The sequence below is a fragment of the Sitodiplosis mosellana genome, unplaced genomic scaffold (genome assembly GCF_009176505.1).
Source record: "Sitodiplosis mosellana isolate CC-2019 unplaced genomic scaffold, AAFC_SMos_1.0 Smas_scaffold_13, whole genome shotgun sequence".
NCBI classification, from domain to species: Eukaryota; Metazoa; Arthropoda; class Insecta; order Diptera; family Cecidomyiidae; genus Sitodiplosis; species Sitodiplosis mosellana.
This window is the reverse complement of record NW_022595255.1, coordinates 451,836-463,466: the sequence shown is the minus strand read 5'-3', so window position 1 is coordinate 463,466 and position 11,631 is coordinate 451,836. Positions and strand designations below refer to the sequence as shown.

At 37.2% G+C, this 11,631-nt stretch overlaps 1 protein-coding gene across 2 annotated transcripts; it reads right to left on the bottom strand.

Moving 5' to 3' along the window:
- Nucleotides 1-548: 548 nt before the first annotated feature.
- On the bottom strand, nucleotides 549-11,627 carry LOC129567882 (myotubularin-related protein 10-B). Of its 2 annotated transcripts, XM_055445243.1 has the most exons (13): nucleotides 8,477-8,640; nucleotides 8,052-8,380; nucleotides 4,893-7,878; nucleotides 4,741-4,795; nucleotides 4,419-4,561; nucleotides 4,199-4,354; nucleotides 3,736-3,860; nucleotides 3,198-3,660; nucleotides 2,834-3,080; nucleotides 2,540-2,552; nucleotides 2,211-2,427; nucleotides 1,807-2,055; nucleotides 549-1,690 (listed from the first exon to the last, which is right to left on the bottom strand). In XM_055445243.1, exons 3-13 carry the CDS (start codon nucleotides 4,971-4,973, stop codon nucleotides 1,304-1,306), a joined length of 2,136 nt encoding a protein of 711 aa, XP_055301218.1. In that variant the 5' UTR covers nucleotides 4,974-7,878; nucleotides 8,052-8,380; nucleotides 8,477-8,640; the 3' UTR covers nucleotides 549-1,303. The 2 variants fall into 2 exon arrangements, 1 of the variants encoding a protein (XP_055301218.1); XR_008687891.1 differs by lacking the exons at nucleotides 549-1,690; nucleotides 1,807-2,055; nucleotides 2,211-2,427; ... (5 more) ...; nucleotides 4,419-4,561; nucleotides 4,741-4,795 and adding exons at nucleotides 9,409-10,536; nucleotides 10,641-10,829; nucleotides 11,179-11,627 and having other exon boundaries at nucleotides 7,520-7,878; nucleotides 8,477-9,325.
- Nucleotides 11,628-11,631: the final 4 nt, after the last annotated feature.

Here is an 11,631-nt window from a genome sequence, read left to right as displayed (position 1 = left end):
CACTTTGAATCACTTTGAGGAATCTATGTCATTTTTATGGCGATGTAAGCGACGCTTAAGTAGCTCTGTTTCCAAACAGCACCAATGCATAAAGATCATATTGTGACTTTTTTTATTTACATTGACAATGTGAGATTCTATTCTTCTTCACCCGTCTCTTCACCATTTCGTCTATTATGTCATTGTATTAGCTTCTATAACGGCCGTTTTTGTGTGATTTGTATTCATGAGGTGAATAATCATCGTCGGCTCATAAGCATTCACAACTGAACGGTTATTCACCGTTTATTTATTAAAATCACGGCCCTTCAAAACCGTTTTTGTTTTCTTTCTTTCTTCTCGTTTGAATTAGCAAGACATTTTCAATATGGTTGATATCGTATGTGCGGTGATGACTAAAAATAGACATCAGCTTTCGTGTTCAATTATATTGAAACAATGCGTTCATTGTTAATGAAAAATCATGGAAATCGTTGATAAAATATCGGTCTTTGTTTATAGGCAATCCCATTATTGGATAATCGCAATAATAAAAAAACAACGCTTGGTTTTCTTTAGACTTTACTTCATTTTCTTTTTCAGATTTATTCATCAATTATCAATTTGAAATAACACAACATAAAATATGTTCAAAGTAATAATTTTATATTTTGATCAAAACGTAACATTTGCTATTTCGAATTTCTCCCCCTCTCACTCCTTTCGTTTTTAGAGACACAATGTGTTTTTCTCTCTTTTCATCTTCGATTCGTCTCTATATTCAGCAATTATTTTCTCACTTAAATTATTAAAAAAAAAAATGTTTCCAAAATTTAATTTCAATTTTGTTGCATATTTTAAATGTCCTAAGTCATATAGAAAATATATAAATCTATATACCATTTGCAAATGAGGAAAACAAAGGGGGATTTCATCATGGAAAACAAATTCGGATACTCAACTGTAAAAACTCAGTGAAATATCCCGTTTTGCGAGTCATTGATCTCGTTCAATAATAATAATTTCATCAAATATCTCGTTCGTTATGCACTTAATAAGCGGACGTGTATGTGTGTCTCTTTTCTTTTTCTAATCAGTATTTTGTAGAGCAAATTTGCTAACTATACAAGCTGCACTGTGTTCCACTACATGCGAAATTTTTTCGTCCAATTCAACTAATGCTTTTGCAATATTTGTTTTTTTTTCTCTCTTTTTTGTTCTGTCAGGTAAAATGCTTTTTTGTTTTATCGTTCGAAGCATTTTTGTTGTTGTTGTTGTTTAACGTCTACATTTCCTACGATAATAAATTAAACGAGTCGAGCTATTATTCTCCTTGTTGCACAGATAAACCATCAAAAATAGAGCCCTCAGTGAGCAGTTCGCTGCTCGTAGCGAGAATGTCAGTCAGTTCATTGGTGTTGGTTGTATTCGGTGTAAATGGGAAAAATGAACTGATCATCGGCATTGTGTGGAGCAAATTGTCATCGGCTTTGGTTGCAGTTGTTGATTGTTTTCTTGCATTCGGTTCGTCGAATGTTCGCGTTTGCAAGTCTTGTTGCAGCTTTGAAATTCGATTCAAAATCATGCGATTGAAGAGATCGATTTGCGAATTACCACCATTTTTTATTTCAAGCACCGGCAACCATCGATAGTAGCATTGCATCCAAATGTCCAAATCACGAACGGCCGTATTTGGTTTCAGATAACGAATCTGATGGAATGCAATGAATAGAGTGATTTATTAAAAACAATATCAATGGATGATTAACGATACAATGAATTGTCGGCGATAACTTATCGTCTTGAATTAAATTTGTAGGGTCTCACTTCAGGTGTTGATTTCATCACGTGTGCTGGTGATGACAAAGATGCTACGTTCATCGAGAATCGAGCATTGTTGGGTCGATGCAGTCCAGGCAGCGGAACAGCTGATGATGGCAACACCATAGCCAACGATTTTCGTGCGTTGTTCTGTTGTTCGGGTGGTTTTTTGTATAATGGGTTTGAGAACAGTGCCAAATCTTTGTCCGAAAACTGTTCACCCCAGTCCCACACCGGGCGCAACACCAATCGATTCTGAAAATATAATATCGGAATTAGATATTTTCACAGAGTTGAGTTGGGAGAAATACAGAGAATGGACATTTTTTAGACTAATTTTTTTTTGAACTCTGCAAAATCTTAAGTCTATAATCAACTGAATTGGCAAATAATCCAAACATAAAACCAACCTTTCTCAAGGCAACTTGACGATCATGCTCAGAATTGAATAGGAATGTATCAAATAGGGGCAAAAATGCGGAATCCCACAGTGTTGTTAAAAATGTTTCCGAAAATTCAAATTCGTCGGGGAATTGTTGCAAGAGCTGCCATGTACAATCCAAAAAGAGTAACAACAAGGGACTCTGTTCGCTTGTATCGCTGTTGATGACATGACCCAAACGATCGCTGCAGATAGCATAGGTAATTATTGTATAATAAAATTGAGAAATTCCAAATGAATAATTGAAGTAAGCCAACTAAAAAAAGGTTGGGCCAAAAAAGGGATTGACTGCGTTACCTGAATGGATGACCTGGTAGGTATAAATAAAAGAAATATATTAATAAATAATAAATATTTGGTAGGTATAAATAAAAGAAATATATGAATAGTTTGGAGCGAAACTGAACAGTTCAGCGGAAAAATGTCGATGATGAATGAGCGGAAAAGGGATAACTATATAGTAAACTATAGTGAACTATATAGCTATCCCTTTTTCATTTGACATTTTTTCGCTCAACTTTTCTGTATTACATTTTCGCCTAGATTTTCACTCCAAACCATTTATATTAGTGAAAATGGTGGTAAATATACCAAGTGCTACCCAGTCCTTTTGAATGAGTGACTCAAAGCCAGAAATCGTTCGGAAATATGGGTCCAATAAAAGTTGCGTCAGACTCGAAATCACACAACACATGTCACGAGCGTCATTTTCCTGAAGAACAACCGTTTGTCCCTCTCTCATTTTGGTCGCAGCTTCATTTGCGTATTTGAGGCACAACGAAACATAAAGTATCCAGTACGTTTTGTCCAACAGTGTGTAGAATCGAACGTCCTGTGTCTGTACGGATGAATGATAGAAAATTGTATGATAATGTTGGAAATGAAACACCATTCTGTATCATTATTATCAGATTCAAAGTACAAAAGAATCTATCAAAACGAAAATTGTGTGTACCATAAACTGACGCGTCGATTCGGGCGTGAATAATTCGCGCAATTTAGTGTAGCTGGTTTGAACGTCTTGATTGCTCGGTAGACATTTGCTCAATTCCATGATGTGTGGCTCTGGCTTCAATGGATCACACTTTCGTATAATTTCCAGTATTCGATTCTCCTGTCGTGTGTCAGTAATCGTGGGCATTAATTCAGCCAATCGCACTAGTGACACATTGCCGAGGCTGTACACCCAAACTGCGGCACGTCCATTTCGAAATGAGTTCGCTATTTTGATGTATTCACTCTCTGTAAGGCTTCTCGGGATAACGATGTGCATGGGCAACGAACCACTGGGTATTGTGTCTTCATGATCCATTGATAATACATGCCAATTACTTGCACCGCATCGACTTAACTCGTAGCTCCAGTCGATTTTCTTATTGTACAATGAAATATTCCGCAGTGTATTGTAGTATTTTTCACTGAAATAATTTCCGACATTGAGTTATAGTTGGATGGCAATCACTCAACATAGCGATATCGTTTGTGAGACTTACTCATATTTGTAGGTAAAGAGTAGATCATGTTGATTTGGAAAGGCAAATTTTGTTAGAGCCTCAGCGATCCGTTTGCCCTGCCCCACTTCTGATCGTTTAAATCCAAATCTTAGCGCTCGGAAATTCTGCAAAACATTAAAAGTTGAAAAAAACTTATAAATAATTGATAGTTGCATGTTCTATTCGAGGGGCTTATGTGTCATGCGAGTCTCATAAGTCAATACGAAAAATGTATGAGTTTACGAATCACTGTTTCTTGAAAGAAAAAAAATGTGACTGACTCGCGTTGATTCGTCGATTTATTATGAATACTTTCTGCGGTAGGATTCGAGAGTCAATTTGTATGAATCTGTGCGAGTTAGTACTGACTTGCAATGACAAATAAGCCGCTCGGTTGTATTTAAAAGAATTTTTCATTCAATTCCTTTCATTCAGATGATACTCATATCACACCAACTCTTACCTTGCACACAATGTATAAACCTTCTAGTTTCGGGTTAATTTTCGAATAGGGATTGATTAATCGCTTCTTCCGGTCGACTATTTGATAAATTCGGTCAATGTTTTGGAGTGTGACATCATTCCGTTGGAGGAAAAAGTTCTCTTGATACGTAATATTCTACAAAAGATAAAAAAAGATTTATTATCAATTGTGTACAATGTGCATGTGTGCTGTTTCTAACCTGTTCATTATCAGTGGTTAAAAATGACAGTTTGAAATTTGTAACAACCAGCAAGCCACATAGGCCATTCTCTCGATCTTTACTCTTATTCGATAGAGTGGTGTAGAGAATAACGTTCTTCGCACTTGCCACTTCCAGTTCACCTGTAAATCGATTAATAAACAAACACATTCGATGAAACGAAACGAAACGAAACAAATAAAACATAAATATTAATGTTCACTGCTCGCAGCTACGTAAATGGGGGCGTTTTCGCCTATTTAATGTTAAATCAGCACGCAACACACCCAGTCAGACCCATTCAATGCAAATTAGCTCTCACCTGTCAAAAGTTTGGGCTTGAGACTCTCCTGTAGTACATCGTGCTCGGTGAGTGTCTGCGAATAGAAACCGAAAAGCAATTACATGAACAAATGATGAACCCGCAATCTAAATTGAATGCAAAACACAAAAATAAAATCAAAAAACACCAACCTCCGAGTCCAAATAGCTAGTAAAGTTATTTTTTCCTTTGCATGCAGAATCAGACATTATTCCGACGATTGTAGAGTACATTCCACCAAATCAATTTGTATTCGAGTTTAAATGACTGTTTATTTTTTTTTAAATCTAGGCTTTTTGATATTCCACAACGACTACATGCGGATCGGCCAGCGATTCAAATTGATAGAGATATTTCTATTTTAGCACCAAACACAAAAAATTATTTTATCGAAAATAACATGGAACCGAGGCACATACAATCTATTGAAATGAATATTCGTGTTCGCAATTAAATCCACTGGATGCCATTTATTTAATGATAAACATAACCTTAATGCAAGTTATTTTCATGAAAACGTAATCACCATATTCATTAAACAGATTTATTTGTATTGTTTATTTTTATTTAATTTGGAACGGGGCGATTTGGAGATTTTATCAATTATTTTTTCAACCAATTACGAAACGTATTACATTTGATTATTGAATTAGTCACTAGCACTAATATTCCGTGTCATTTTTACGAACAAAATGTTGCGTTTAGTTTGTTGTTTGCTATAAAACATTTGATCTGTTGGATATATATATTTTTTTTAATTGCTCCTACAAATATTTCGTGTTCTTCTTTTTTCTCTTTTTCTTGTTGTACTCATACGACGGACGGTTGAATAAAGCGAAATGTCAACAGAATCGCTTTTTGACAGATCGATACCCAGCACCAGAGGCACTGGTGTCGCTTCAATGCTAGCGTTTCGTTGAGTTTTCGTTCAGCTGAAGCGGGAATCATTCGAAACGGGTGAATGCATTTAAGCTATGAACTTTATATGAACAAAAGTGTTCAAGATCTTGGTTATTTTATCCAATTTTAAAGGATTTTTTCTCAATTTACCACTTTTTGAGTTCAGTTTTCAAAATATAACCGCCAAAAATGTTCGCGATGTTCAAAAATATCTCTTTGAACGACATGCGACTAAGTAATCAATTGTTGCAGTTAAATAAATAAACAAAAGCGATTTTTGTTTATATTAGAGCAAAGTAGTTGTTTGAAGTCGTGGGAACAATCAGTTTGTGGTTAGACAGCGTTTAGAAGCAAGTTGAATAAAGCAAATTGAATATAATGGAAAAATTGGTTTCGAAAAATGTGATCACCGCTGGCATAACCGCCATTCCTGGCATCGGTGTAAAATATGCCAAGCGACTAGATGCTGTTGGTATCAGAAAGGTAGGTGTGAATGAAGTTTGCAATAAATCGACAAAACGAATTTTCTGGACTACTTTATATGATTAATAACAAAATTTTAATTCGATATGATTTTCCAGCCGCGTGACTTGTTAAAACAATATGAAAAACTGGATAAAGATCCGCTGCTCTTCATGCACTGGATGAAAAAACAGTGTCAAGCCAATTCCGGCCATGCAAAGAAAACATTTGACGTTGTGAAAGGTTTGAATCCGGGTGAAAAAGTTGTTTCAAAGGAAAAAGAGGCGCCTATAAAGAAAGTCACTGCTGCTGCGTCGTCCATGTTGGAAAAAAATTCTCAACCGGCATTGAAATCATCGGCTTTGATTTCAAATCAATCGACGCCATACTCAACGGGTCCCATGTGTAAATCACTCGTAAGCATCGATAGCCCCAAAGTGATCACCGTGAATTCTACTGAAACAAGTGACAAAAACGATGGTTTGAACCGACATTTGGTAAAACTTCGCAACCAATTCACCACCATGCACGATACAGCAAATCAGAAAATGCTTGAACTTCAATTGGAGCTGACAAAAATGCAACACATGTCGCACGAATTTGATGTTTTGGCTGAATTCTTGTCCTCGGAAGAAAAATTGTCGACCTTCGAACAAAATCTCGATCGTTTGCAGAAAACCGTTCTTCTTACCGAAGGTAAACTCCAAGAAATAAATATCAATAGCCAGAAAATGGGTCAAATGATACGTCAAATCAACGAAACCGCGAAGATGCAACATATAAGTAACGAGAAGGCGATCAATGCAATCGGCGGAAGACTGGCCCGTTGGGAGTCCAAACTGGATCGTGTGGCCAAACGAATTTTCAACCATGGTGACTTGAAAACAAATAGTGGCGATTATGGACAGTTGAAAGACGACATCGAAGGCTTGTTGAATGGAAGATTGGACGATTTATCATCGAACATGGAATGGATGAAAAACGTGATTTTTGGCATTATCTCATTGATTATTCTTAAAACAATTGTGTTTGATGTGATTAGTATCAAAAACCAAATTCATTGAACGTTTGTCAGAAATGTGTCAATATATCAACACATGTACAAAATACGTAATCAAAAAACATACGTTATTTCATCATTTTATCTCACTTGAAACATTACTTCAAAAGAAAATAAAAAATTGTGTTTGAGTTCAGGCCTATTTTTCATAAACTATATGTAAAATTACATGATTGAAGGAAAAAAATATTGACTGCTAGCCGTGGATGCACGTAGAAGTTGTGTTCAGAGTTCGCTAGACGGTAAAAAAATCCATTCAATCAAATTCGCTTACCAGATTCGGTTAGTCAAAGTGTCAAATCAAAATTTGTAATGAGCATAAAATTGTTTCGTTTAAATAAAACAACTGTACTCAAATACGATAAGAAAATTAAAATAAACGGTGCATAGCAACGTCACACGTTACAAATGAATAGTATTCCACTTTATTAGTTCTATTGGAGAGACGTTGAAGAATACACGTTTATTAAGTTTCGTATCAATAAGGAGAAGTATGTTTTCTGTCGATTCTGTCCGACTAAAAGGGAAGTACGGCAACTGTTGTTCACGGCAACTTGAAGTATTAAAAAGAATGCATATTTTTCCAATTCAATAATGAAGGAAAGCATATTATCATACATTTTATATTGTCAAAAAAGGAAGTATGTTTGCTAAAATAATTGAATTTATTCCGTCCGCCTTGAGCAGGATTTCATTATCAACACAGTGTACATAACCTGAAAAAGAAAAATGGTAGATTTTAAATTAAAGAGGAAAAAATTCTTTATCAATTAGTGGTGTTCACACAACGGAGCAATCGATATTCACACCTCCCGAAGCAAAAAGACTGCTTTTCCATTCAAATGTCTAAATAACTCTCGCTCCGAAGCGTTGAACAAATTCTACTTACCGTGATATGATGCATTGAACAAGTCATATCCAAAGAATGCGGCGACATTGTCAAACCGGAAAATGAACACGACTCATTCTGATCATCAAATAACGTCTATAAAACCACTCTTGTACTGCGGTAAATAAAGTTAGACACCTTATAAACCTTAAAATAGCCCACTAAGTGCAAGGCTTGAGAACTCTAATAAACTATTAGAAAATATTTGTTAAAAAAAAACTTTAATGCTAAACGCTGAATTTTGATTTATGGATTGAGTGGAACGCCGTCGTCATCTGGTCGTCGCAGCAATGCTGGATGTATCGGAATGTCAAGCAGCGTGCAAAGACCTAAGTAAATAGAAAACGAGCACACAAATAACAATTAATTCAAGCGAAAACCAAGTCGATTCCAATTTTCAAATGAAATATTAATAGATAATGAACCTTTGTACATGATCAGTTTGGCTGCTGATATGTCCCGATGCCAAAGTGATTTGAGCAACTTGCGTGATTGTGCAGCGTCTTCTGTTCCAGCGTTTTCAGCAGCATTTGGTTGCCAGGTTTTGAAGAAGCGTTGCTTCTTTGACACCAAACGTCCTGAATTTCGTTGGGTTAGAATGGCTGCAATAGCATCACCTTGGTCGCGCATTTCCTCCCATGTACGCATGATTTTCCGTTGCATTGCAACACTCGTTTGCTGACGTTCGTATAGATGGTTTTCGGAAGTCCAACACGTTCATCTGGTTGGCAATCGTTGCACTTCTTGTATCGTTTGCTCTTCGTCCATATCGGGAACCGTTTGAAGCATCGGGCACAATGTTGCGATATCATGTATTCATCCACCAACCGAACGACACAATTGCCACGTCTTTTGAAGGCTGCAATCAGCTTGCGAACGCCTGGACACCGCACGTACTTTTTGATTCGGATCGGGCAATTTGGTGAAATTTCGGCTGCTCCGATGTTGATGATAGCTGTCTTGAAATGTACCAGCTTACCGGCGATGAGATCAATTGCACGACGCCATTCAATGTGTTTGTCCAAACGTAAGCGTGCATAGTTTTTCTGACTGTATGCCGCGATACCATCTTGGGACATTCGCAGGCGATGTTCGATGTAATGGCGCCAAGAGATGTTCCGTGGCGATGGTGTCTGGCCAATCTCTGCGGCGATACGTTTGAGGTCCGCTTGTTCGTCATACGTGAAGACTCGTGTCATTCGTTCGGCTTTAATGTTGCGCGCATCTTGTTTCGATTTCTGATGGTATTGTTTGAACGAAATCTTCTCGTTGGTCTGAAAATAAAGTGCAACAAAAGTGAATTAATACTTCTTCTTCTTCTTCTTCTTCTTCCTTTTTTCGTTTTGTAAATACTTACCTCTTCGCCGGTCTGTAGATCGAGGCGGACCGACGCAATAAAGGTTCGCATGCCGGGATCAATTCCCAATGCATACGCGAATTCGTTTGCGAAATATTTTCGTTTGGTTTCGGCCTCATCTTCATCAGCAACAGTTTTGCTCTGTTTCGGCAATTTGAATAACACCGACGCTGACACACCATCTGATATTATCGAATCGCCGAATTCCTTCTTATTCTTGACCAGCTTGTTGATTTCGTCCATGTTGAAAAACAAACGCCAGCTTCCTATTCTTTTAAATTCATCCGGTCTGATGTAGCGCTGGAGGACTTCGCCTTTCTTGTTGACTCGAAGACCATCTTCTCGCTTCATTGCCTTGATGCCACATAAAATATTGTACAATGAATCCGTATCTATTTTCACGTGCCGGCGCTGGAATGTGCACTTCGGAATGACGGTGAAGGTGGTGATTTCAGGCGGCTCTGGAAATTCTGGCTCTTGCACATAGAGCGGATATTTTCGGAACAGATTCCAACTTTGGCGTAGATTGGCAAACGCGAGGTGAAAGTTATGAATATCGCGCTGTATATTAACGAACATGCGCAATGCTTGGAACCAATTGAGTTCAACGAATTCTTTGATGTTGAATGGGTGTGGATCATCTGGTCTGTAAGGTGCTCCAATCCAATACAGCTCGGCCAACAGTATTTCCAATTTCCGTATGGCATTTGTATTGCCACGCGTTGAATCTCTTCGGTTGTATGTGTAGTTGATGGCATTTTTGATGTCGTCACCATCGAATAATTCGTCCAGCTCGAGATCTCCACACAGACACATGTGGTTCAATTCGTAGCAACGCATTTTGAAGAACTTTCTCAAACGCTTTTCGCAATGCGTTTTGAGGTTGGTCTTGACGTTTGTGGCATATTGCTCGTACAGGTATTTGAATGTATTGCCGAAAAATCTGTTCGTTGGCCATGGAAACCATTCGCCGAGAATTTTGATAACAATTTGCCGGAAACCTGGGGCCATAAACATACGATCATTGGTGTAGTTTTGCCGGAGCACACCTTGGAAGCACATTTTGATGATTTCATCACCATTGCTGTTGAAAAAGTCGTTGTTGAATTCATCGACCGCCGTATTAACCTAACAAGAACAATGGTTTTTTTTTGTTCAATTTGAATGAATCGAATCGGTTCAAGATGGTCGTACAAAATGGCGAAAACAGTAAAAATTTAAAAAAAACTTACCAGATATAGAAAATAGAGCGATGCCAAAAGTGAGATTAGCGTCGCCATGATGCTCATTTCCCCAATCACTGTTGTCAAAATCAGCCGATACGGTTTTTGGATGATTGTTCGTAGAGCCAGTTTCACTGTTGTGAATCTCTCATCGCTTCCACCGCGAGCTCCACAGGCTCCACGGGCCATGATGAATAACTATTAAATAAAAAAAAAATTGAACAAATTCATGAGAAATTGATTAGATGATTGAGATTCACAAAAAAGAGCAAATTTCATCATATTATATGTTCATTCTTATAGGCAGGTTGTAATTTGTTCGACATTTAAACAATTGGATTGATTGTTTTCGGAACACAAATCGCAAGCACGGTAAAATGTTAGCCACTTTGTGTACAATCACCACCAACGAAAAATCAAAATGAGGAAAACTAATTCGATATCATGTATTTTCTACCTAAAAACACTAACTAAATTACTTAATTTGAACAAAAAACGAATAAAACAATCACTATAAATCGAACAGTATTCACAACAAATGACTTGCCTTTTCAAATGCACAGATCGATATGAATCAACCGGCCCCCGTTTGACAGCTGAATATGGTTTTGACATAAATACCGTACCGCAACAACTCTACTCATTTCGTGATGAAATTCATGTTTAATCGGTTCCGATATAGAAACTCAATACATGCTCGGATAACGGAATCAAATAAACAAATGCAACAAACATAACAATAACAAATGAGTCTGTTGTGTTGTGTTGCGTTGTATGCGATGAAAGAGAAGTTCGTGCCAAAATCACGCTCCTAATGTGAAACACATACACAAATCGAAGTTCTTGTTAGAAGTTTGTTTATACGGTTCGTTCGGCACATAGTAGTTGGAATGGTTGTCATTTCAAATGTTTGAATTTGGCAGATGCTGGGTAGCGTTCCGAAAACATTAGACAATTCAAATTAGACAGTTCTTTTTGCTTCGGGAAGTGTGAATATCAT